This window comes from Leuresthes tenuis, unplaced genomic scaffold (assembly GCF_036924035.1).
Source record: "Leuresthes tenuis unplaced genomic scaffold, fLeuTen1.0.hap1 SCAF_2, whole genome shotgun sequence".
NCBI classification, from domain to species: domain Eukaryota; kingdom Metazoa; phylum Chordata; class Actinopteri; order Atheriniformes; family Atherinopsidae; genus Leuresthes; species Leuresthes tenuis.
The window spans coordinates 22,338,996-22,366,123 of NW_027325356.1; the positions used below are offsets into that span (position 1 = coordinate 22,338,996).

The window sequence follows — 27,128 nt, forward strand, 5'->3', positions numbered from 1 at the left end:
CCACTGAAAACCTGGGTTGTAAAAGTAGCGAGCGTGTTTAATTCTGCTGCTGAACTGCTCCTTTTCCTCTGGCAGATCAATGGCACCGTTACAGAGAACCTCTCACTGATAGATGCCAAGAAGCTGATTGAGAGGTCAAAGGGCAAGCTTAAGATGGTGGTGCAGAGAGATGAACGAGCCACGCTGCTCAACATTCCTGACCTCGATGACAGCATCCCATCAGCCAATAACTCTGACAGAGACGGTGAGACCACTCACATGTAGTACTGTCTTGTTAGAGGCGGCCAGTTCTGGATTTCTACAAGTGCAATATGTGTTTTTATAAAACTGAAAACATTTTTAATTGAGGAGAGAATGTCCGGGCACCCCTGAAACGAGCCATTTCTTTTTCTTTTGATTCTCATTAGGTTTTAGCCACCGATTAAATGCTAATGTATGCTCTATTTTGAATTTCACAGACATTTCAGAGATACATTCACTGACATCAGATCATTCCAATCGATCCCACGGGAGAGGTCGATCACGTTCACCCGACAGGTCCGAAGCGGCGGACCACCTCCGTCACTCACCCCGCCAGATGAGCAACGGCAGGTAGGCGAAGCGTACAAGCACACTCCTCCCACTGCAGATGTGGTGTTGGGACACAGCTGTCACACATGACACTGCCCTACATCCATGCTGCCACCCACTCCATACATCATGTTCACACCCACAGGTGAGTGGGTGCTGAGTAAGCACCTTGCAGCACTAACGCATCAATCAATATATAGAGACATAACATGCATAAACCATCACACTCCCCGTGGAGCCATCAATACGGCCCAATAACGGCTTTCTCTGGGAGAGGATGGCAGAGGAGAGGAGGGATCGATCCATCTCCTAAGAGACGAAGGATTTGTTTTGAAAGTCTAGCAGAATACAAAGTCAAGTACATTTAATATTGAATATCTCTTTACTCGTATTCGGTATTTACTGTGATATTTGAGAATTCTCAACATATACTCCGTAGTCTGTACAGATGAACTGCTTTTTAACATCGGCACTGTCTCTTTGTCCTCATCCTCTACTCACTACCGGTTGGAGCTTCCTGTAAGTTACGCTAGTTAGTTCAGAGGCTGCTTTGCTTTTTGTAGCTGACATATAAATGGCAAAAGAGAGCTAACAGAGAACTGAAAGTGACATGCGGTGCTTGGATATTGAACAGGATGAGAGGACTGGCTCTTAAAGAGTGATCCAACTGATAAAAGAGAAAAGACAGGATGTGTTCCTGGCTTCTGTGAAAAGTTCACAGTGAATCTGTTTTTTTTTTAATGCTGTTAAGCATTAAATAGAGGTGGGTATTGCAGCAGGACCTACAAACACTATCACTGTCTTATATAATCAAAACTCGTTTTCTTTATGCTTGCATTGGCCTTGAGCAGCAGATAAAATGGGTCACAGTAACAAAACCATAACACAGACAACATGGAACTACGCTACATCGACCTTGTTCAAAGCCAGATGGAAAAGCTGCTGAAGGGGCTGCTTTTGAAACGCATGTTGTGTCCAACTTCTTTGATATTGGTGCGGATGAGATGCGAGTGGCAGTCTTATATGGCTAACCTTTCACCAGAAAAACAAACTGAAACGGCTGCGTGATGTAGCTTCACTATGCTGCTGCTTGTTGGCTTTTAGTTGCTCGTCAGTCTTATTTTTCCAGTAGATTAAGCTCGAGTGCAGCTACGTCATCAGATGATACGTTGTGTCATTCTGTGGATTTACCATACTTGTTTCAATGCAGGATGAGGGCACTGCTGCACAGATTGCTCTCAGTGTAAGTGACTGCATTACTCTAACAACAGGCCTGTGTGTTTGCTCTCAGCACTTTGCACTGCTTTGGATTGCTTGGTCCCTTGTCCCTTGTCCCTGCTTTCATCACTGGTTGCCAAATTTGAGCTAGATGTTTAGAACCTTTTTTAAATTTTTTTTTATTTTTGTAGTTGCTTAATTTTCATGTATAATTCAGTGTGATAGGTAAACCTGTTAAGCTTTATAATTGATGGTAGCAGTTGCACTTGCTACTCATGTGATTGTATTTTAGGAAGTAATTGAGTGACTGTAACTAGACGATGATTTCAAGGAATGTTGTTTCTATCGCTCTGGTTGGAAGGGGTAAAAGGAATTTGACATAATTCCCACAGTGCTTTGCCCCAGGCCAGATGGTGGGTGGAACCTGATTGGCTAAAAGGCTTTGGGGCATTATTTTCCCCAGGGCAAAACGCTGGTCCAGGTTTTTTAATACAGCAGATCACCAAAGGTCCCTCATCAAGTTGTCAGTGAGCTTCCATGTACTGTTTACAAACTTCCTGATTTATTTGTCAAGGAATTAAGATCAAACCATCTTAATAAGCATCATGGTACAGCTTACAGATACAGTTATGTGAGTAACTCATTTTTGTTTAAAATTAGTTTGTAGTTTTCGGCTTAATTCACGAGGGTCAGTTTTTGTCTCGTAACGTGTCGGATTGTCATCGGTATTTAGTTAGTTTTGTTGAGTCAGTTCTGCTGTAATGGAGTATTTTCTGAAGGAGGATTGTTTTAAGTGTGGATTCGGTTCTTGCTGTGCAGCCACTTCTCTCCTTCTCTCTTTTGCTTTCTCGCTTACATGCTTTTCTTTTGCCTGTACCCACACCATAAAAACGTGTGAGGGGATGGAACAGAGGGTTCTGTCAAACGGCATTTGTCATTGGGACTCCTTTTTTTAGAGCTGTACTGCAGCAAGGAGCAGAAGATTTAGGCCATAGCACTCTACCCCTTTCTGTTCTTTACTCCCGCTCTGTTTGTCTATTCCCCCCTCGCTCTTCTTTTTCATTCATTCATTACACACACACACACACACACACACTCTCTCACTCAGTGCTTCTCTTTTCCCCATTGCAGTTATGTCACGTATCCTCAGGATGCATCTCTCGTTTACCTTTCTCCCTCCACACCAATCCTCCTCTTTGGCACCGATTCATTCCGCTTGTATAAAATTGCACCGATGAGGTTAAATTGTAAAACTGCATTGTACTGAGAAGTGCTGGATGCTTTCAGGGACCTGAAAAAAAGCGAAACTTTGATGCATAGTGTTGTAAATAGCTGCAGCAGCTGCGCAGCCAAAAGGGTTGAGCCTGAGTGTCGGTTATTTGCGTAATAATGAAGGTGCATGCACCACTTTTATATTGGTTTCATTGAGTTCAATTGTATAAATATGGCTGAATACACCAGATATTTTACTTGGCACTGTGTATTTTTAATTTTTTTGTCCTGCTCGAGCACGAGAGGAGTTGGGTAGTCTGCACCGGTGGCACAGTTTGCACCTTCTTTCAAAAGCTTTTGAATACAGCGCAAGTACTGTGGCGGCAGGCAGTTATGTGATCAGATTGGAATTCAACCATTGTTTTAAGATGGAGGGCTTTCTATCCCATAACCTGCTAGACTCACACACACAGTTTTCCCCTATTTATTTTATCCAGGTTAAACAGGAACTTGGACTGAAAAGCATCCTAACTCAGAGGTTTGTTTTGGGAGCCTGAGTCTGATTTATCTTTTTCTGTCTGTGTGCTTTTACTGGCAAGGTTATTGGATGGACAAAAGAAATGTGAGTTTTTATCAGTCTCTGTAATGTGGAACATATTTTCAGGCCCTGTTAGCTTATATTGAACGTTGTGGTTGGAGTATGATGTATAACATACAAACTGCACAGACGGAATACTTTTAAAAGTGAAATAGAAATCTCCACACTAACAAAAACACAACCGTGCACTGGTGTTGAATGTGCAGGGTCTGTTTAACCAAGACGCACATCCTTCTTTTAATTGCTTATTGTTTTTTTCTTTCAATTTCTTCCCCACGTGCCCTGTGACGTAGTCTGTGTTCCATGCAGTTTCCTTTTGGGTTTGTTTTCTTTCTTCCTGGTAATGTCGGCACAGGACAACACTAGTAACAAAGGAGATGATTTTTACTGACCGTCGCCATCGTTTAAGGAACGCTTTAACATAAACTGTCATTGTTGCTGCCAGTCCGCTCATTCTGAAGCTTATTTTTATTTTTCACCCTCTTAATTATTGCAGCCATCGAAGTAGAGATGAGGATCGCATCTCCAGAGCAGGGGCCATGTCCACACCGGTCAAAAGTTCTGATGATGGTGTCCTGTCTCAGGCCAGCGACCAGGCCAGCTCCAGTGACAAACCTCCGCTGCCTGGTAAAGACAAACCCCTGCTTGTTGTCAGTAGAAATTAGTGTAGTTTGATTAGTTTTGTCAACTTATATGTTCATGCATCCCTGTCTGTCCTCACAAAGAGGTTCTCGTGCTGAGAAAATGTGCTTGTGCAATGTTTTATAACAAGCATCACCTCAGAGAACAGCAGACTTCTGTTTTTACTATAAGAAATAAAGTGATGCTGTTTCGCAGCGCAGTTAGTATTGTGTGTGTTAATGTTGTTTCTCCAGAACCAAAGCCAGTTTATGCACAGCCTGGTCAGCCTGATGTGGACCTCCCCGTCAGCCCGTCTGATGCACCTGTCCCCAGCGCTGCTCACGATGACAGCATTCTCAGGTAAATGTTCCAGATTGGCTCCAAATCACTGAACAATATGAGAACAGATCTGTACAGTAGCTGCACACAGTGCACAATAAATCACGCGCACATACTGTTTAGTTTAATAACATTGTGCTCCCCTGTACCGCTGGAATTCAGAATGATTGTTTTTAAATCCGCGATTTGCTGACTTTTACCTTTTTCTTTTTCCTCGACTCTGTTTCTTTAAGGCCAAGTATGAAGCTGGTCAAGTTCAAGAAGGGAGAAAGTGTTGGTCTGCGGTTAGCAGGAGGAAACGACGTGGGAATTTTTGTGGCAGGAGTTTTGGAGGACAGTCCAGCAGCCAAGGAGGGGCTAGAGGAGGGAGACCAGATTCTCAGGGTATGCTTACACTCTTCTCTTTTAAAGAAACAGAAGTTCTGTTTCGTAACTGCAATTACTTGACCCTAACTTGGTTGTTTGACCATTGTTGAGGGATCAAAAGAATCCCTGAGACACCTGTTGTTTCCCGCTTCTGTATGAATATGATTCAAGAGCTTTTCAGTGTCATACATGAATATCTAAAAGAGGGAAAATATTGGAAAGGAAGCATTAGGAAAAAAAAAAAGAAAGAAAGAAATTTGTGTAATTCTGATTTTTCTATTGGAAAATATTAACCCCCCCTCATCACATGGAGAGGTGGGAAGAACATCTGGTGTTATTGTCAAAAATAGACAAGACATAGCTTCCCACACTATCTTGGATAATAAGTGGTAAAACTATGTTATTCGTGGCCACAGTAGATAATCTTGTGTGTAAAAAGATCTTGGGAATACAGCACAATGCATCTGGCAGTTTATGAGTCATTCCCAAGCTCTGCCTCATGTCAAAACTCCCCTTGTTTCCAGTGAGAAGACACAATAGAGGTCGTTCTTGCGCTCTGACCTCAGAACAGTTGACTGTTTCTGTCACCGAACACTAGTGTAACTTTGTTGAAGGGATGATGGAAACCCTCTTGATGTCAGCGTTGGATCCAGTCTGTAATGTTTATACTGCAGTGCCACACCTGCTGTGAGGCTGACCAGTTCAGCTTGTACCATGCAGCTGGTCAAGTATTTAACTGCACACTTTACATTCATGAACCTAACAGTTTATCAGATAAACAAATCTCTTCGTTATGTTAAGTCATTTTCTTGATGAATACACAAAAGTCTTCTCATCCTCCCACCCTACACTCTAGACCTCCTTTTGTGCCTGTGTGCGCTCCCCCGTCTGTACAAACACATCTTAGAGACTTCCAGGACATTGTTTTCCATCCTTAGGTGGTTTCCCTTTTGTCACGGTGTGCTAGTGTAGATAAAGACGTCAAGCCTTTCTGTTTCTGGGAAGGATAAAGGTGTCTTTTTGAGGTTCAGCGACCCAGTCCATGTGTTTCTGATTCCCCTGCCGCCCCTTGAGCAAAGTCAATAAACAGCAGTTCTTGTGTTTAGGACAGCAGCTGGAGACCAGGTTGGGAAGCTTTTTAGTTGTGCGAGGAATATTTTACATGGCTTTAGCTGAGATGTTTTTCTTTCAGTAGAAGCAAAACACATTTTTACAAAAGTTAATGTTTCAAGTTGCTGTAATCCAGCAGTAGGCAACAGTGGCAACACAAGTTCAGTTCTTCTACCTCTGTATCTGCAGGTGAATAATGTGGACTTTGCTAACATCATCCGAGAGGAGGCTGTGCTATTTCTGCTGGATCTCCCAAGAGGAGAAGAGGTCACTATTCTGGCTCAGAAGAAAAAGGATGGTGAGTGAGGTTATATTGTGTTATAAGTGCAAACGCATCAGCGCTTTCTTACTCGTGATGCTCTAATAACCTGTTGATATATATATTTTCTTTTGTTTCAGTGTATCGAAGGATAGTGGAGTCAGACGTGGGTGACTCCTTCTATATTCGGACACATTTTGAATATGAAAAAGAATCTCCGTATGGACTGAGCTTTAACAAGGGGGAGGTGTTCCGCGTGGTAGATACGCTCTACAATGGCAAATTAGGTTCCTGGCTGGCTATCCGCATTGGGAAGAACCATCAGGAAGTGGAGAGAGGCATCATTCCCAACAAGAACAGGTAAAGGATTTGTTAGGTCGCACATTTATTCCCAGTAAAGCTTGTTCTGGCACTTAATGAACAGGCAAGGTTGGCGAAGAAGGAACTGAGGCGTTGCAGTTGATCTCATACTGCATCTGTGTACATCTGTTGTATTTGCTCTACAGCCTTTCACACATTGGTTCAAATTCATGCTGATTGTAATCTGTCTTTCTGGAAAGTGTGTGTTTTAGTGTTTTATAAACAGGGAATCGTTTTACCACATCACTTGTGTCAAGCAGACACTTCTGTTTGAAGTTTTTGAGGAGCTTGTGAGGTCTATGGATCCGTGGATTTAATATACATTGTGATCTGGCCAGCTGCATCTGGGTCTGTCTCAATCCCCTCTGGCAGTTTTTACAGATTCCTCACTGTCTGCTGACAGAGGGGAAAATGCTTTTCGCATGCTGCTTCTGTTTTTATCACAAACATTCAGCTTTGTGGAATTTATCCCAGTCTCTCTACCAAGTTAACTCTGTCAAATCATAAAATCATTCAGGACTCAGAATGTAATATTTTTTAAACGGACGTCACAGAAAGAATTTGAACTATTCAAAGGCACTTATCCCTGCCAACCTTACTTCTTATCCCTGTTGGTTTACAGCCATTCTAAATGTAAATTGTATTGACATATGTGCCTTGATTAAATCCCATAAATTACAAAAATCTGATACTGCAGGATGGCCTTTTCCATTGGTCCATTCATTGGATTCAAATGGTGGATTGTCTGTTTGGGTTTTACAAATGAGCCTTGCTGTTTCACGTCAGGATTTTAGCATCTGTTCTGTTAGCAGTTATGAGTATCTGTGATGGGGCTTCATTGAAATGTGTTTACCACATACAAATGTAATGGGATATACAGAATTTAACTACATCTGTTTTGAGTTACTGGTTTGAAGAAGTCAGAGCACCAACGATGCTGCAGACATACGTGATATTTAAGCTCTGCATAATGTGAATGTTAAGCCATAAATCTAATTGGACCTAATACTCAAAGCATTTCCATCAACCTATGGAAAAATGCCTTCATTTCACTTAAAAACTTCACATTGTCAGTCACTGAAAGAACTAAAGACGATCAGTCCCTTGTTACCGGATGATGCTTTTGTAGTTGCTGTAAGAGTATCTCACCACTTTTGGTGAGACACTTTTGAGGAGGGATCTGAGGACAGAACCTCCTGAGGACAGAACCTCCTGAGGACAGAACCTCCCGAGGAGACGAATGTTAAACCAGAATTTTCCTAATAGCAGTTTTGACTGAAATCCTCAAAACTGACCTCCGGTCTACTCTTCCCTGTTCAGAGCGGAGCAGCTGTCCAGTGTGCAGTACACCCTCCCTAAAACACCAGGGGGTGACAGAGCGGACTTCTGGAGATTCAGGGGGTTGCGAAGTTCCAAGAGGAATTTGCGAAAGAGCAGAGATGACCTTTCAGCCCAGCCAGTTCAGACCAAGTTCCCTGCCTATGAGAGGGTTGTGCTGAGGGAAGGTAAGAGCACAGAAGCCCAAGGCTTCTGCATATACCTTTTTAGACTTTTTCCCCCCATACATTATTGTAGAATAAAGTAGTGAAGCAGGTTTGTCCCTGACCTTTATGAGCAAGAATTAAATGACCAGTGGATTTAGATTTTACAAAAAATCCATAGTTACGTAAAGCTAAGAGCAAAGCATGAATATTTAGCAGTGTGCCAGGTATCTGAATGGGCTGATGGCTTCACCTCCCTATTCTCGCACTCTTCCCATCTTTACTTAATGCTTTGTGTGTCTGTACTTTTTAATGAACCTGCATCTATGCATTGAACATATCAGAAAAGCCCAACTGATGTGTGTAACACGTGCTCTCCTTGTTGTGGTCTTGTTTGAGCGCAGCTGGGTTCCTCAGGCCCGTGGTTATCTTTGGGCCGATAGCAGACGTGGCCAGAGAGAAATTGGCCAGGGAGGACCCAGACATTTTTGAACTAGCAAGTAAGTAATAAAGCACCTGTCTCCCTTTGTTTAATATTCATATTTAGTGTCGTGTCTGTGTCTTGGATTGAGACCAGACTCTTGATTTACACATTGGTAAAACTGAGTGCTGTTTTTATCTCGGCATCAAGTACTCTCAGTAGTTGCTAGTAGCTAATAAATGTGGAACTGACCGCGTCTCTGTTTTGTTCCTCACATTTGAAATCTAAATGTTGCTCTTCGCCCTTTCAGAGACTGACGTGCTCTTTGAAGGCGCTGAAAGGTTAATGAAAACGGTTATGTTCTTGATGTGTATACATTTCCCACTCGGAAGTCTTTTTCAGCTTGGCTACATTTGATTTGATTAACTTAAAACTGAAGCAGAATACCGTATTCTACACGATTTTTCATCTTGTTGGTTATTTGCAGCTGTAATGACTGTTTCCAATGAGTGTTTACCGCTTGTCCATTTCTTGTCTCTCCTTATAAAAGTGTAACTTCTGTAAGGATTGACCCAACAGTAGGATGGCAAACAGGTTAAGTCTTCAAAGCTTTGAGAGTTTTTAGTACTTGTAAAAAGGTTGTTTTGATCATCAGAAGTGAAGAAAACAGAATTTTAAATGCTTACCTTCCTACCTTAACTGCCAGACAGCTAAAATATCTGATCACTGAATAGCAGAGTGGTTATATGCAATAATGTAACATTATGAGGTAAATCTTTCAAATCCAACGAGTAGACATCATTCTTGACGGGATGCTAAGCTCAATGTTTCAAAATGTTGTTTTTTTTTCCAGATTTGTCAGCTCGTGTCTTTTGTTTCTCTCTCTTCCTTCTTCTGTTTATCTCCCACTCTTTCAGACTCGAGCAGAACTTAAATGTTCATTTTGAGTTCTATCCTCATCCACCACCTTTTTTTGCGTCTTGAGTTTGCAAACAAGATTAAATGTGTGTTTCTCATTTTCACACTTAGTTAGTTTGAAGTGTGCAACCACACATGCCAGAGCAACTGAAAACACATTCAGCACACACCCTCAAATCAAGTGTTTCCATTCCTTGATGTTTATTTGCACAACTCCAGTGATGTTTATGTGACTGTATTTTCTTTTCAGAAACACAGCAACAACAAGGAGGGGAAAGTATGTCACTTAGTGCATAACTTTTTTTTTTTTATTGTTTTATTTTACTCCGTGAATGACAGATAATATCTATAAAAGTGTTTGGTGCCCAGTTCCCTGTTCTGTTGATGTTTAAACGACGGCCATTGCTTGGTTGATGCATATAGGGGAATAGTACTAAATTTAATTTTGTCATCCTGCTATGACAGCAAGTCTCGCAGAACTCAAATGAAACGTGAAGCGTCTGAAATGCGATGCCATACTGACACACAACTAGTGTTCCACAGGCACTGAGATACACTTGAGACTTTTGTTGGAGGAAAGTCGAGTCCTAAAATTGGATTTCAATCTGAACGAGACCAACTGTTACGTATCACATCGGTGAAAACGATTAAATTCACGATTGAAATAAATCTTGTGATCAACAAGCACTTTGTCTGTGGGATCTGAGATTTAGTGTAAATGTGGCTGATGTGAAGACTGAACTTCAGCTCTTCTATTCTCCGCATAGTGACACTCTCTGTGTTGTTGTGTGTCAGTGTGACGTCTTCTCCCGCCTTTAGTGGAGATTAGTAAATGCTGCTGAATGTTCAAAAGTACTTCTCTGCATTCAGAAATGATCTTCCTATTAAATTCAGTGGTATTCCCCTCCTTAATACAGATTTTCATCCTATAGAACGACAACAGCAAGGCTGCATGTCGAGCTGTGCAAAGTAACTTGCAGTAGAGTCTGAGATGAGGACAATTTACAGTTAAATGAAAGCCGTTACAACACTTGGCCACGTTGACTTTTGTACTTGCTTTCTTATGAATGTGTCTACCTTCTTTTTCCCCTGTTTGCCCATAAGTAACATCACACTTAATGTTAAAAAAGATGTGAAAGCACATAAATATGGCATTAACATGAAGCACCTGTTCAAGTAGAAAGCTGCTCTGCTTTTGAATCTTTATTTTACATAGATTTTGATAGGTCAAGGCCCCATCTGTATATTTTTGCAAACCCTTAAATTGCACCATGTTGGGGAAAGGAACATGGACCAAGTGATCAAGCATCCATGAAAAATGTACTATGGCTGTGGGGTGGCCATATGGTAAATCATTCTGTGATATAGTTGGATTCAAGAAAGTACACGACCAAAAATGTCTGAAAATCTGATCGGGATTTGTCATTTTATGGGTCTAAGTTTTAGACAAGTGAGCTTGGACTCTGACTGTGTGGTAATCCCTACTTTGACAGTGGGTCATATACTAAACTGACAGCTCCGTGTTTGTGTGAATTTTCCCGTCACAGTTTCATTAATGCAGTGATGGGAAATGTTGTCCCAGATGTTTCAGTCATCGTAAAAAAAAAATCACTTTTCAAGTTGCAGAAAAACAAACACCATATTGGATCCCAACATTTACTGTTGAATATCGCTGCATATGCTTGAACCTCTGCATGCATGGCTATATTTATTTGCTTTTTATGTAACTATCCACTTTTTATGACACCTTTGGCCAGTGTTTGCAGATCATAGATTCTTTTAGAGAAAAAGCCCAGCCTCGTTATGTGTTTGAGCCCTTACTATACTTAATATCCCACTGCCCCGATTTGGACCTTGTATTTCTAGACAGGAAACCATTGCTTATCTTTGTTTGAATTATAAACCCCTCTTCACATCCTTGCTTAAATCCTGAAGGTTTTACTATGACATCTCATTAATCCCAAGTGACCCTTCTCTTCTTGTACGTGCATATTTAATGCCAATGTTCCTCACGTAAATCATTTCCTGCACTACTGTTTATACTGCTACGTGCATTTGAACACACATATTCATAAAATACTGATTTCCATCCCCTAATCCCACCTAAAATACCTAATGACTTGCATGAATTGGCTGCTGTCCTCATTTTGTATCGAGCTCTGTTCGTAACGCACACTTGTCCTCTCCTATACAGAGATTATTGTTCTGTATTTAACTGCTCTATTTATGGGAGTCGACAACTGCATGCTACAAGGATGTCTAATTGGGGCACAGCCTGTGTTTGTTGTTGTTGGTCTCTTGTATTGATGGGATGCAGTGACTGTCCATTTGTCTTCCATAGAGAGCGAACCAAGGGATGCTGGAACCGACCAGAAAAGCTCTGGCATCATCCGCCTCCACACCATTAAGCAGATCATTGACAGAGTGAGTAATAACACACATGAAATACAGATCAAAGTATCTATTGACAGGTTTTGGTTTTGCTAATAAAAACATGGGATGGCAGCACAATAATATTCACAGCTCACTGACGCCCTCTGGTGGGTTGTTCCTGTCAACACTGCTGGGTGCATCAACCTTGGCAAAGTCATTGCACGTCGGGGTCATTTTAGAAAACAATTCACCCTAAACAGCCGAGCTTAAGACTCTCTGCACAGCGTGAGGAAAATTACTAGACGCTACTATGTTTAAACAGGCTTTAGCTATTTGTGAAAAGCTCAGAATGTGGACAGTACAAACAGTAACAACACATGTATGTGTCTGTTTCCTGCTCATGAAGGACAAACATGCAGTGCTGGACATCACACCTAATGCAGTGGACCGCCTGAACTACGCTCAGTGGTATCCCATTGTCGTGTTTCTCAACCCAGACACCAAGCAGGGCGTCAAAAACATGAGGACCCGGCTTATCCCGGAGTCCAGGAAGAGCGCAAGGAAGCTCTATGAGCGAGCCCTCAAATTAAGGAAGAACAACCATCACCTCTTCACCAGTGAGTCCCTGCATCGTTTAGGAAAAGGAGAGATTTCTCCCGTGAAAGGAGCCTGTTTCACATTAAGGTTTCCCCCAATTCAGAATCTTCTGGGTCCGCATCGGGGATCAGTGTATTGTGTTGAAGCACATTTTCTCCTTGTTGCCTGATTTTTAGAAGACTTCACACTTTTCTATGAAACGAGTTTCCATAGTGTACATGTACTTAAAGCTGCAGGGCTAGCTGGTGACTGTAAAATGTCTTGTTTGTCCAGATATATGGCTAATAAGAAAAGAATACTTTACGTAGATATCATGGCATAAGAATCCTGCATACGTGCATCATGTGCATGTCATCCTGCTCAAAAACCCTCTTTCAGTGAAATTCTGGAATTATTACTTTATCAAGATGCAAAACACAAGACAGGCACAGAAATAATGCATGAGACAAGGTTGTTCCCAGCAACATATCCCAAGCATCTCTTCTTTACTTGTGTTACGTGTTGGGTGAGACCAGCTCTCCTAACATCACATACAGTCTTTTTCTGGCACAGTATTATTCATTGATAATCTTCATACTAAAGATGAGATACTTGAAGATAGAAAACCAAGGTATTAAACATTTAAAATGGCAGATTGTACGCCTAAAATAAGCTTTTGATTATGATGACGTTGCTGTGCATGATTATGCTAAACTGTTGTTTTTCATTGGATTGTTGTTGTTGAGAGTTTCTTTGTTGCCCTCGTCTCTCTGTGCATTCAGCGACCATTAACTTGAACAACATGAATGATGGTTGGTTTGGAGCACTGAAAGAAACAATCCAACAGCAACAGAACCAGCTGGTGTGGGTTTCAGAGGGCAAGGTAAGACGCCCACAAGCGCATGTAAACACACACACACACACACACAAGCGGACGTTTTTAATGGTACTTAGTTGCACTCTTTCATTCTGATTTTCTCAGGCTGATGGGGCAACTGAGGATGACCTGGACATCCATGACGACCGTCTCTCCTACCTGTCGGCACCAGGTAGTGAGTATTCCATGTACAGCACCGACAGTCGCCACACCTCTGACTACGAGGACACGGACACAGAGGGAGGAGCCTACACTGACCAGGAGCTGGATGAAACCCTCAATGACGACGTGGGTCCGCCTACCGAGCCGGCCATCACCCGCTCCTCTGAGCCTGTCCGCGAGGACCCGCCTGTTATCCAGGAACCTCCCGGCTATGCGGGCTACCAGCACACAGTGCAACCGGACGCCGTGAACCGCATCGACCCAGCTGGGTTCAAGGCACCGGCGCCGCAGCAGGTAGCGTTTCTGAGAGCTGTACGTCTCCCCTGTTGTCTGGAGGACGTGGTGTGCGTTAGAAGGGTTTTCTGGAGGCGCTATTGAAGGCACTTTTTCCTTTTACACTTCCTGTGTCTATCTACTGTTACAACGCAATGTCAGTGAGAAAGTGCAAATTTTTTTGGTCAGGTATTTATCCCAATATACATATATATAAATATTATATATAATATATATAGAAAGATTTATTACTATATTTATTTTATCTATTTACTCATGTGTGTTTGCTGATCGATGTTTGTTAGTGTGTTGTTGTTTTTTTTGGGAAAAGGAGAAGAACTTCACAAGGTTTACTGCTGCTGCTATTCTCTGTATTACCACAAAGCTGTCTTAACAGTCTGATTGTTACTAATGTCGCCGGGAGAGAGAGAAAACCCCAAAAACACATATATTTATTTGTGTCTGTACCAGTACTCACCTATGTGCACTTTGTTCTACCTATAATTGGGACTGTGGCAATACGACACTAGAAAGTATTATGTGCATGTTGGAAATGCCAGTGTTAATCCAGTGTACTTGTGAAATGTGTTCATCAATACTTAATTGGCAGTTGTGCTATCCAATTCAAAAGGTTTGTGGTCTAACCGTGTGTTAACAAACATCAGAAGGGGAAAGAACTACTAACTGTACTGTAACCATAGAATTAAAATCCAACTAGTGTTCTCTAACTATGAAAACTTGTCCTGCTGCTAATTCCTAACTCTCGCATGCTATTGGTCGATCTACTGCCGGTGTTAAATGTGAAGGTGGGTTGTTTGTACAGTGTAGGCTGCAGTTACGAGTGACTGTTGATGGGCGGAGAAGGTGGTAGCACTTGTTAAAACTTAACCATAGAGGGTAAGCGCTTGTTATTAAACATTTCTGAACCACTTCACAGAAAGCAGAGGCCGCAGCCACCCCTAGCATCTTCCAGCAGCCTGAGCCCCTGGCTGTGGCAGTGCCCCCTGCTGTCGACGTTACTGTAAAAACTGTAGGCGGTCTGAGCCCTGATGAGGCTCCTGCAGCTCCTTACAGCAAGCCAAGCCCCATCCACGAGGCTGGCTCACTCAGGAGGCCTACCCCTGAGCTAGCCCCTCAGAGCGTCACACCAGAACCTCTACAGTCTGGACTGGCCAGTTCAGAACCAAAGGTATCCATCTGATCGCCACCGGAAGCTTCGTGATCCGGCTCGGCTCGGCTCGGTTCGGCTCAGCTCGGTCTGACCCGGCTGATCTCCTGTGCTGCTGCTGCCTGTCTTCCTACCTCCTGCTGCCACGCTTTTCTTTCTCTCTCCTTCTGCCCTGCATGCCTGCTGACCACAGTGCTGCCCAGAGGAGACAGAGAAGTGTGTTAGTGTGTGTGTGCGTGTGTGTGTGTGTGTGTGCAAGCAAATGCTGTTAAACAACAGTGGGCTTGGAGATGGGGGCTGCGCTGATATGCCTACATGCTGAAGAGCAGTGAAATTCCTGCAGCTCTCACTGTTGCATATCTTCTCTTCTCTGCATGGCTGCAACATATCTGCATCATTCTCTGTTAACTACTTGAACTATATCTGTTGGTGCTTTATTTATCAGTTCAGACTGAATCAATGATTTTGTTGTAAAAGTAGCCATTTACTTTCCAACCATTTATCTGTTTTTTTGCCTTGCATGTAGCTACAGGCATGTAACATCTGGCCATGTAACACCTAAACTGAGGTGTTCTTCAGATTTGGATGGATGGTACATGGTTACTTCTGAATTAAAACTACTTTAAGTTGTTATTTATATTTCCTTTTTTTTTTTGTAAAATGAGTGCTTGTATTGTTGAATATGATTATGGATATTTGTGTCTCGTGCACCAAAACAGTGGGTGACATTTTCTTTTGTTACTGCACATGCAGACATGCATGTGTCATGTTTGAAGAAAGCACAAAATTATTTTAATCTATGACTAAATCAGCAGTAAAGTCTAATCTCTCAGTAAAGACAAGAAAAATAGATCCCCTTGTTTTGTTGTAGCTTTTAAAACTTTGTTATCCTTCATTTAATTTGTGTCTAATTTGAAGTTGCAGTGGTACGTTGTGATGTTTTTTTTTTCGAGCTTCAACATTTTGGCTGTGCTGCGATTTGCGTCTGGTCTGAAATATGTTCTGACTAGTAACCCCGTCCTCTCAGTTTCTCTATTTCAGGTCTTTCCCTTCCTGTTTCTTCTTCTGCGATTAATTTCATGGACTTGTTTTTAATGTTTGCATCTTTTAACTGATTTTTGTGTGTCCACTTCTCACACCATATATATTCAAGCATGTGCAACATATCTGAGAAGTTTGCACACCTCTAAAGATTTTGTCCTTGTGTATTTGTTTGGTAGATGTTTCAAAAGGATCCCTATGGCATGGACAACACAGGAAGAATCGGTAACAGCATGAAGCCCGGGACTTACAGTCCACAGCAGCAGGCATATCACCCTGACCAGCAGCCATACAGAGATTACGACCATCCACCCAATCGCTATGACGTCAGCAGTGGAGGAGGTTACCCAGAGCCAAACTACAGGAACTATGATCATAACCCTCCCTTTGAGAACAGTGTGCCTCACTACGACCAGCAGCAGTGGAACCCCTACAGCCAGCCACACTCTACTGCCAATTCCCAAGCCTATGATCTTCGTTTGCCTTACAGTGATGGCCCTGACCCCCAGTACACCCCTCCTATACGCTATGACGAGCCCCCACCTCAGTCGGGATTTGACGGACGTCCTCGCTATGGTAAACCAACAGGTCAAGGACCCATGCGTTATGACGACCTCCCATCCCCCGCTCCAGGGTCCGATCTCCACAATGACCAGGATTCTCACCTGATCACGTACCCCTCAGCTGCCCGCTCCCCAGAACCCGCTGCCCTGCGACCCGCCTACAACCAGGGACCAACATCGCAACCGAAAGGCTTTAAACCGCAACAATATGACCCTGCTCCTGTGAACTCTGAAAGCAGCCTCACACCTCCTCCTAAAGCTGAGGCCTCACCTTCCCCTGTGGACGCTCCAAAATCTGCACCTGACAGAGAGGAGCGTCAGGAGGATGACCCCGCCATGCGGCCCCAGTCGGTTCTGACGAGGGTCAAGATGTTTGAGAACAAACGCTCTGTGTCTGTGGACCGAGCCAGAGATGCAGGGGATTCATCTGGGAACAGGGTAATCTGTGTTTGTTTTTTGCTGTGCTTGTATAGAGAGAACATTCATTGCTTTTGTCCTGCTAATTAGGTGTTTCTTTCTACTGCTTCAGGTAGCTGATTTGCCTTTGAAGTCAGGAGGAGTAATCCCTAAAGCAAATTCTCTGAGCAACCTGGATCAAGAGAAGACCTTTAGGTATGCTTGCAGTTGCACTGCTCGAGTTGTGATTTCTCTCTCATGCGATAAGATTGTGTAAACTTTGATTTCTCACTCACTTTTTGTCAATATTTCTCTTCCTGTCCTGCTTTACTCAAACCTCTTGTTTTGCATTTTCTTTCCTACTTTTGTACCAACCCAGAGCCCCAGAGCCTCAGATGCCGCAGTCCAAGGTACCTGATGACATTGTGCGCTCCAACCATTACGATCCTGACGAGGACGAGGACTACTACAGGAAACAGCTGTCTTACTTTGACAGACTTCAAGCTGGCACCGGCAAACCCCAGCCACAAGCACAAACAACTCACAGCTTCCCCAGGTAATACTCAGTCATGTTGACATCCCTGTGAACTTTCCTCCTGTTTTATGGTGGTTTAGCACGTTGAAGCTTCTTTCTGACTGGTTCTGAATGTCGGTCTTAGAGTTTTCGACTTTGAATCTCAAATTTGTCTTTCTGGTTATCTGATACAGAGCCGGATCAGTGGACAAACCAAGTCCAGTGGAGAAAAAGTATGAACCGGTTCCTCAGGTGACACCATCTCTGCCACCAGCCACACTGCCTAAACCCTCAACTGAAGGTAAAATTTTCAACTTTCTCACATAAGGAAATTAAGTCCTAATCAGGATTCTAACTCAGTACATCCTATATTAGATCAATTATTCCAAATTATTCATCATTTCTAAAACATACATACAAACTGCTGTTCAGTGATGCATATTGACCTGCATGACTGTTCCACAGCCAAGCCTCCTGCCCGGGAGGACACTGTCCAGACCAACTTTCTGCCTCACAAGAGCTTCCCTGAGAAGTCTCCAGTTAATGGCACAAGCGAACAGCCTCCAAAGACAGTTCCCTCCACCGGTGCTCCATCCAGCTACAACCGCTTTGCTCCTAAGCCGTACACCACCTCTGCCAAGCCTTTTGCACGCATGTTTGACAGCCCTAAATTCAACCACAACCTTCTGCCCAATGACAAGCCTGAGATTGCTCCAAAGGTAAGGAGACTTTGACCAGAGCTGTGCTGCAGTGTGATTCAGATTTACCATGGAGCAAAGTTGTAAACTTATATAAAAATCAAATAAGTGGATAGTGCCGTCAGCGGCTCTTTATTTTGTGTGGGCTGAGATTTCCTCCCAGTCCTTTCTCTCTTCTCATGCAGCTGTCGCTCAGGTTCATCATAGAAATAGTTTTCTGAAGTATTTTTGTTTTCCTCTGACCATTTGTTGATTTCAGCCTAAATATGGTCAATGTACTCCCGTGTTGCTGAAATGATCAAGTCTATGAATGATCACGTTATGTTAAACTCCCTTCTGTTGGGAACAGGGCCGGAGCTCCAGTCCAGTGAAGACTCAGGCACCCCCACAGCCCCAGAATGCAGACCATGACAGTGGCCTGGACACTTTCACACGTACCATGGACCATCGCTCCAAATACCAGCAGAACAATGTCAACGCCGTGCCCAAGGCCATCCCTGTGAGGTAACTAACTCGGTCTAAGTTGAGATCACACCAGAGCTGTTCTGATAAGTGTCACAGTGCATGTGTTGGTCTCTCAGCCCCAGCGCCCTGGATGATGACGATGATGAAGACGAGGGCCACACTGTGGTTGCAACAGCTCGGGGTATCTTCAACAGTAACGGTGGCGTTTTGAGCTCCATTGAGACAGGTGTCAGCATAATTATCCCACAGGGTGCCATCCCTGACGGTGTGGAGCAGGAGATCTACTTCAAGGTCTGTCGAGACAACAGCATCCTGCCACCACTCGACAAGGAGAAAGGTAACTTGTCCATGATGGAGGGATGAGAAGAGACACGTTGTTGCCTTCCTTCACATCTGAATTATCTGCTGATCCACAGTGTTGAGTTTGAAAGCTTTTTTTGGGGGGGCATAAGCACAGAAGCTTATATTTGCTAGAAGTTATCCTCTCACAGAAAATGATGAACTGTAATCGCACCTTCCTTTGGCTTTGCAGACTTGGCTTCATTAATAACTCAGCAGGCAGCTATTTATGCAAAATCCACTGTGCACTACCTGCTCAGCTAAAATCCACACAGACAAAGTTAGCAACCAAACCGCAGAACACGGTGGATAATTTAACAGCTTAAGATTCAGACATTTTCCATGGGAGTTTGTAGAGAAAAATACAGCTAAGGGACTTTTAATGCTGGATGTGAATCTCAAACACAAGCCCAAATGTGTGATACTGTGCCTGCTGGACAGGAGTAAGAGGGTCTGTGCTGCATTTTAAATACCAACTAATGTGTTTGATGTTGAGTTCTCCAAACTGAATAGAAATATTGTTCATGCTTTGTGGAAATTTGATTTCTTAAGATTTTGTTTCAATTGTGGAACATGAATACCACAGCCACACAACAGTCCTAAGATCTACTCCCTCCAGTGAGCATCAGCAACTTCACATGTCAGATTTTATCAGTCAGCTGTCAGCGTGGTCTGAAAGCCTGCTGCTTTTTAGGGGATGTGGTTGTCTATCCAGTCAGGAAAAATATAATGAATACGACAGCAATTAGTCCCTGCAATCGGATTTTACCCAAACGGTAATGGCAGGACTCTGTCAAGGAATATGTGCAACAGCCCTTTTCTTTGCTTTGCCTGAGCTGTGTGATACTTTAAGCAACAGCATTGAATGGACTGCAGTGAGTTGGTAAACCCTCAGCTGTGACTGAACAGGAATAAGTCTGTACCAAAGCACTGAAAGAGAAATCCAGAGGAGCTGGACTGTGAGCTCTCTGACTGAAGCTCTGATGAGGACTGAAGCTTTGGGATGGCTTTGCAGACGCTGTAATTGTGTCCTTACTTAAGTGTTTAAGTGTTGAAACAACATGCAGCAGTCGAGGGTGTGCTGTGATGGTTTTACTAAGTCTCTCTGTGACACGTGTCATTGAGGCACATTGCGCTACAGTTACACAGTAGACGCTATCTATGGTGCAATAGACATATCGACTGCACCACAGATTGAACCAAAGCAGCAGCTGTACTACCAGCGATAACGGTATCCAGCCACAGCTTCATGACAGAGTCAACAAGAGCAGCTGCAGCTGTGCTTACAACCAGCAGCTGGATGCTGTTGCACATCAGCCTTTTAGAATGAGTAATGAGCTCTAAATGCATCATGTGCATCAGAGTCACATCATCTCTGCTTTCTGTAGTGTCTGCAGAATGTCTCCCTGAACTGGTTTATAATGAATAAGCTTGTTCCACACATGGAGTGTTTTTGTGGCACAAAGGGAATGTAAAGCTTATTACGAGGTAGTGTATAAATAGTCCTCAAAAGAATTCCCTCGGTGACCCTTCATCAGCACAGAGATTTATGACTCTTTTTTTTTTTTCCATTCGTGCTAAATCTGCAGTATGTGCTCAGATGGTGTAGGTAGAATTATTAAAAGGTGCAAAATTTATACCGGAGACATTAGAGATCAGCTGTGGATATTTAGCACTTTGAGTTGTAGTTTTATCACTCAACAGCTTTTTTGAAACACATTAACAGAGCTTCAGAAACCGTCAGATAAAAATAGCACTTGAAAACTGCATGTTTACATAACCGTAGCCCTGTAAGTGAGTTTATAACTCTGCTCTGCGTTTGTGTTTACAGGAGAGACTCTGCTCAGCCCTCTGGTGATGTGTGGACCTCATGGCCTCAAGTTTTTGAAGCCTGTGGAGCTGCGCTTACCTCACTGTGCGTCTATGACCCCTGATGGTTGGTCTTTTGCTCTAAAATCCTCCGACTCCTCGTCGGGTATGCTTTGCTCTCTCTGTTCTTGCGGGGTCGTTTGGGTTGGCTGTGTGACAAACTGGGGGGTTTGGGTCACTGTTGAATCAGCTTTTATCCCTAGTTTTGATTCTCCATCAAAAATCAACCTTTTAAAAAAAAAATCCTGCCATATAACTTCTGAGAATCAATCTAGGGGCAAAATCTGCCTTTTTTTTTTCTTTTTTTTCATAATCATGGCTTTGGGTTGATTCATTTTCATCATTTATACTGGCTAACTCACCCACACAATCTCTCATTTGCTGTATCACTGGTTTTCTTTGTATCACTGAGCTTTCTAACTTTTAACTTGCTATAAATGTAGTATTTCTCTCTTTGTTTCTTTGCTCATCTTAGAAAGTTTCTCTCATTTTGATTAACATGCATGGACTGAATCCTTGGCCACGCATTCTCACATAGCCACCCAAATCCTGACCTGAAGAACAAACTGCTCTTGTAGATCTTCCAGAAACTAGGACACGGTCATAACCAACGATTCCTATCATTATCCTGCATAAAAATCAAGTTACGCAAAAGCATCTTGAGTTCATGTCAAAATGTGGGTCTCTAAATTTAGCCTCTGTCTTTCAAAGACTTTCATTTTTTGACAGTAGCTTTCAGGTGCGAGGAAATTAGCTTTCGTGTCTGCTTTCTTTCCCCCAGAGTGGCCTCAGCTTCTTTTCAAAACACGTCTGACTGTAACTTTGGATCAGGAAAGCAGAAGGATGCAAATAGATTAACTGAACGCAGATCTCTATGAGTTCAGGAGGAGAAGCCGCATTCAAGGAAATCTCTAAAAATAACTAACTCCTCCATCAGCGCAATGAAAGCTCGATGCTTCTGTCAAAATCATTTGCTCACCACGTTTGGCTCCCAGAAGGATCCCAAAACTCAGATCCTACTCGAGTCACATCAGGCTCAGTTGAGAATATTGTAAACTTTAAACCGCCTAGTAGAATGTCATGAAAGTTCAACTAAAGCCATAAAACTAATGATGTTTACTATCAAAACTTATCATCTGTGGACTTTCCTTGAGAAATCCTATTGTGGACGTCAACAGTGAACTCACCTGTGATGTTACCGAGCAAAACATGTAGTTCTGAATCTAAGGAAGACTCTTGAACTAAATGCTATAAACAAAAGAAGGAACAGAACAAAACAGAAGAAAGGAACTCATTGTTTTCTGTTCCTTGCTCATAACACTGTCATTCTCTCATCCTGTCCTCAAAAACAGTGGTGATTTTGGCCGTGCTGAGGATTAGCTGTTAATTAGCCCCATTTTAAGGATGAGACTTGGGGGCCTGAAAGAAATGTCAGCTCTCCCTGTTGTCCTGTGGGAGGATTATTGGTCTGCAACATAATCCTCTTATTGTAAAGCAAGGCCACTCTCAGGCCTCCTCCCGTCCTCTGCTGTGGTTTTTCTTCTCGCTTTGCTTCCCTACTTCTCCTTTTTCACTCCTATTCAAGTCTCTCTGCCGCCCCCCCCCCCCCCCCCCCCCCGTTCCTCACGGTGATCTCACTGTGGTTTCTCAAATACTTTAACCAGAACCAGTGTGATACAGGTTAGCTCTATAAAAGAGCTGATTCTTGTCAATGGAGAGTTTCAGTAGAAAATGACATGAAAAAATGAAGGCACTGACTTCAAATTATAGTGTTTAATCTTCTAGATGCTGTTTTGTGAAGTAAACTGCTGTGTTTATGTGATGTATTCATACATGTTTCATGCCTCAAAGATGCACAAAAGCTGAAATGTCGGTTAGTTAGTCAGTCAATAGATGCTTTAAGATGTGATGGTGCATTTCTGTTTTGAATCCTGTTAATTAAACATCATTATATTTACCAGAGGTACATTTAAAAGCCTTCAAGGGTAAGTTTATCTTCATTGGAACTGTCTTTTCTGGGTACAGTGAGGCACATTGCTGAAGCCTTCAAGAATAGTAAAAAAATCAGCTTTCATTTCCCTTTAAACCATCTGAAAATTCACATCTCCCCTTGAGTCTCAGGCTCAGAGAAGGGAGAGAAAAGCCTCAAACTCATTAATCAGCTGGAGTTTTTGTGTTTGTTTTGGCACACTGCCCCCTTCAGGATGAACTAAATGCCCATAATGCTCATGATTTGAATCTGGCTACAGTCACTGACAGGGTGTGAAAGAAAGGGTTGATAACTGGAAGGATATATTTGAAAACTGGCCAGCAAGGGCTGTTTAATACTTAGCGTGAGTCGGCATCAGCAGTCTGCTCATGCATAGATTTCAGCGAGTGGTCAAACCGGTTTGTTGACATGAGTGTTGTTGTCGTTTTGTGGTGGAACCGAAAAAAGCTGGAGGCAGTTGGCCGAACAGGTGGTGGTTCACCGAAACCAACAGAAGCTCGGTCAGATCGACCAACAGCTCTGATACACACGAGCAGGCCAGAGTACACCCTTTCTAAGTCCTGTTAAAAGCAAGTTAGCCACAAGGTGAAGGACGTCCATACTGTCAGCTCTAAATAAGGTGGTGAGACTTTGAAGTTATGTGTGCCGCCCGAAGACGATCGTCAGCTCACATGTTATCACCAGCACTGATATATTCAGGCTGTGTGTGTTGGATGATTGGCCTTCTGTTCTGCTCATACGTACGAGCAGAGTTCGACTGTTTAAAAAAAGAAAACGTGGGTTTTTTAACTGCCACCTGCCGAAAGGGTAAAAGTTTCAACACGTGTTTGTACAAGCAGGTTTTGGAGGCCGGTACCGGTCCAGTAAGCAAGTTAAAAAGCAAGTGCTCAGAACCTCCCATGCATAAATGAACCCTGATTAGACTTTAGAGTGGCGTAAAAGGCAATTATTTAGGAGGTAATCTTTTAAAATGAACAATATTTGAACATTCCCCAATCCAGAATATTTCAGTAAGAACAAGTAGATTGTAGTAGTAGTAGTAGATAGTAGTTTGATTTGAACGATTGAATAAACTATTTGTTAATAGTTTTGTAAGCCTTACAAGGTCCGGTTTAAAGAGTGATGGCAGTATGATTTAGGAAGCTGCAGTTTTACTGTCACATCTGCTGCAGTCGGTCCGCACTTATTGATGGACCTCTGCCCATCTGGCTCTGCGTTCTCTTATTGATTACTGGAACTTTCCCCTTGGCACAGACCTGTGTTTATAATTGCTCTTGCACTTAGACTTCTCAGTGACCGAGCTGTAATTTGCGGTCAACAACAGGCTGAGGACATTCAATAAAATAACGCAGAATAGCTTTTACTAGTCTCTTGTGCTTGGAAGTAGGCCACAACCATGCGCCGTGACACGGCTTCGACGATGGATGTGATCGAGTTCTGCCGACAGCACCGTTTTATAATGACCACGGTGGTTCATGACTTTGTTATGTAAAGATTTCAGGGGATGTGTGCTCGTGAAATGCTTTACAGCAGGAATTTTACCGAAAAAGCAGCTGTTATCACTCACCCAGCCACCCTCTCCCCCATCTGTCTGTCCCCAGGTGACCCAAAAAGCTGGCAGAACAAGTCTCTCCCCGGAGATCCCAACTACCTGGTGGGAGCCAACTGCGTGTCTGTGCTCATTGACCACTTTTAGGGACGGACCAGCAGGTGCGATGTTACTGAATGTGGAACCGTGTGGGATAAAAAAAAACAAAAAAATGAAGGTGGACGACGGACGCGCATACAAACACAAACTGTACATACACTACAGCTGCACTCCAAGCATACAAACACGCCACACGGTGGAGTATGAAGAGGAACCAGTCAGTGCTGTTTACTGCACCCGTGGATGAAGGCGAGACGGATGACCGTTACAAGCTGTTCTTTAAATTCTTCTGCAATTTGAAGTTTTAACGTGAAATGAAACCTTTGCTGCATGCCCCATGTCACTGACGACTGACACTATAAATATATATATCGACGTATATATAAAGCAGTGTTTAATGGAATTTTTACATAAATATAGGTGGATGGATGGACACATGCTTCAGAAATCTGTCAGTATATTTAAGCTATATATGCATACAGTATATATAGACGTTTAGAGAAGACTTACTAAAATCGTACTGACGAATCCAGTTGAAAGTCTATTATTTTTCAGTTCAGGGGACTAAATATGAAGAAATATTGCCACGTTTTTTTCCACATTGAAGTAATCTTCCTGAAGGTTTGAGACAGGTGGTGACATTTGCAGGCATCTGTTGAAGGAACTGGCCAAACAGTAGCTGGTGACGAACCCAAGCAGCACACTTCCTCCACTCCTTCCTCTGTTCTTCCCGTTCTGGTAACAGCTGGTAGCTTACTTTCTCACTGAGCACCTCGTCTCTCCTTCCAGCCTGAGGGAGATCTATGCATGTTCTTGACTCAGGTCCAGTCGCCTCCTCAGTTCCTTCCTCCCATCTTTGTCACCTCTTTCTGTCTTGTGCACTCTCGCACTCACACACAAATAAGCAGTGATGCCTTATCTGCAGATTATTCACTTTTCATTAAGGAAAAAGAATAAGTTATGATAAATTATGGTTTTTGCCGTTTTTGTGAACCCACTGTATAAATGAACTTGGGTTTGAGCACACAGTAACAGTCGGTGAAAGATCACAAAGGTAAGCGCTTCTTTTATCTGCTATGCATTACTTTGAAAAAACAAAACGACAGATGAGAAGTGGCTGTAAATAAAGCTAGCTTATTGCCTTGTTTCTTTTGTTTGTAAATGAACTTTTTGTATGTTTTTCTTTTTTTTTTTTGTATAAAACCTAGAGAAAACACGTTTTAAAAAGCGGAAAGAAGAAAGAAAAAAAAAGAAGTGAACGTGCTTTTCTTGTATTCTGGATTATACCCTCAAGCCTTGGAATTGTAACCTAACAATAATACATCACACCTTTTCTACCGATATATCGACACCATCTTACGGTCGCAGAAAAAAGATTTTAAAAAAAGTACTTTCTTGATTTGAGGATCTGGAAAGTTACTTGAGCTAAAACGCATTAAAACGTGTTCTTTTAAAAAGGGTGTGCTCTCAAAGCGTCCCCTCACTTATTTGTGATACTGGATGCTTTATTGTGTGCCCTTAAATGTATTTTTGTACTAATAGACAATATATTACGTACGGCACACCAGTACTGTTTTATTTTTAGATATAACACAGCTTTAACTGGATATTAGCTCTTCACGTGTGGCTGACTTTTTTTCTCTCCTATCCGACACAGTTTTAAGTATACCACTGTATTAATAAATAAAATCATTTTTGAATAATACTCTATGGAGAACTGTTTCATTTATTTATTTATTTTTAATGGGGGGGGGGTGGTTGTCTTTCAATGATGAACAAAATGATGAAAATATGCGCATTTATTCTCAGTTTTTTCCCACAGTGACGCAGCAGCAGCTCACAGCTAGGTGGCGCAGGTGAGCTGTGAATGAGTGTGTTCAACACAAGGTTAGAAATGATGATCAAGTCCTTCGGATGGGATTTTTATGGAGCCGTCTCGGATTAAAGTGAAAGGATCAGAGATGTACGCGTTCATATTAATTTTCAGCACCTTCCTGCGGTTCCTTTAAAAATGAACCACTCGGAGCAGTCACCGTTGGTTTTATGGGAACTGGTTCTGAGGTCCAGAGATAAGATGGGGTATCCTCGGTGAGGAGAAAAAGAAGAATATGATGCCATTAATCTCCTTACCAGCACTCATTATCCATTATGTGCATACCTTCTCTGAAAGCCTCTAAATGATCATTTAATTGAAGCTTTGATAAATCTCTTTGTCCAGCTCTTATGCTTTGAAACCGCAAGACGACATGTACGAAAATAAAAACCAGCCAGGAGACTTGATTCTTTAAAGTTGATAAAAAGAAATGCTAATGAATAAAGTGTTCTCTGAGCTGCTGACGCATACTCGTCCCCGGGTGTGCGGCACTTCCAGGTTACCTGCCAGCACTGTTACCTGCTGCCTGCATGATGAAGGAGCCCATTTTAAGTGGCAAAGCAGCCGAAATACAGGACACTGCGGCTGGAGCTCAACCCACCTGAAATCTCCTGTTTTTATTTTCAGAATCCTGATGAAAACACACACACACAGGATATCAAATCAGCTTCATTTCCGAACAGTTTACATGAGAGTCTTTGCCTGGATGAGCTCCTGACATCCTCCACCTCATCACCAGCACCGGGAACAAATCACAGGCAGGGTTTTTTTTTCCTTTTTTTTTCTCCAATGTCGCCTCCCCTCTTCACGTCGTAGTAAAACAGACTCCG

The 27,128-nt window shown here is 42.6% G+C and overlaps 1 protein-coding gene across 8 annotated transcripts in view; it reads left to right on the top strand.

Annotated features, from left to right (window-relative positions):
- Positions 1 to 25,801, top strand: part of tjp1a (tight junction protein 1a) — a 92,745-nt gene extending 66,944 nt beyond the window's left edge. For 2 of the 8 annotated variants that reach the window (XM_072380685.1, XM_072380690.1), the window contains 24 exons: positions 76 to 244; positions 459 to 591; positions 4,095 to 4,225; positions 4,474 to 4,579; positions 4,792 to 4,942; positions 6,224 to 6,332; positions 6,434 to 6,653; positions 7,974 to 8,158; positions 8,539 to 8,634; positions 9,724 to 9,750; positions 11,815 to 11,897; positions 12,253 to 12,463; positions 13,205 to 13,305; positions 13,405 to 13,755; positions 14,672 to 14,923; positions 16,123 to 16,944; positions 17,036 to 17,118; positions 17,282 to 17,458; positions 17,611 to 17,717; positions 17,882 to 18,135; positions 18,464 to 18,618; positions 18,696 to 18,916; positions 20,750 to 20,893; positions 24,379 to 25,801. In XM_072380685.1, the coding sequence (XP_072236786.1) occupies positions 76 to 244; positions 459 to 591; positions 4,095 to 4,225; positions 4,474 to 4,579; positions 4,792 to 4,942; positions 6,224 to 6,332; positions 6,434 to 6,653; positions 7,974 to 8,158; positions 8,539 to 8,634; positions 9,724 to 9,750; positions 11,815 to 11,897; positions 12,253 to 12,463; positions 13,205 to 13,305; positions 13,405 to 13,755; positions 14,672 to 14,923; positions 16,123 to 16,944; positions 17,036 to 17,118; positions 17,282 to 17,458; positions 17,611 to 17,717; positions 17,882 to 18,135; positions 18,464 to 18,618; positions 18,696 to 18,916; positions 20,750 to 20,893; positions 24,379 to 24,473 (4,383 nt within the window). In that variant the 3' untranslated portion in view covers positions 24,474 to 25,801. The remainder of the gene's footprint in view (positions 1 to 75; positions 245 to 458; positions 592 to 4,094; positions 4,226 to 4,473; positions 4,580 to 4,791; positions 4,943 to 6,223; positions 6,333 to 6,433; positions 6,654 to 7,973; positions 8,159 to 8,538; positions 8,635 to 9,723; positions 9,751 to 11,814; positions 11,898 to 12,252; positions 12,464 to 13,204; positions 13,306 to 13,404; positions 13,756 to 14,671; positions 14,924 to 16,122; positions 16,945 to 17,035; positions 17,119 to 17,281; positions 17,459 to 17,610; positions 17,718 to 17,881; positions 18,136 to 18,463; positions 18,619 to 18,695; positions 18,917 to 20,749; positions 20,894 to 24,378) is intronic. The other 6 variants (XM_072380687.1, XM_072380688.1, XM_072380689.1 and 3 more) reach the window with 6 other exon arrangements.
- The last annotated feature ends 1,327 nt before the right edge of the window (positions 25,802 to 27,128 follow it).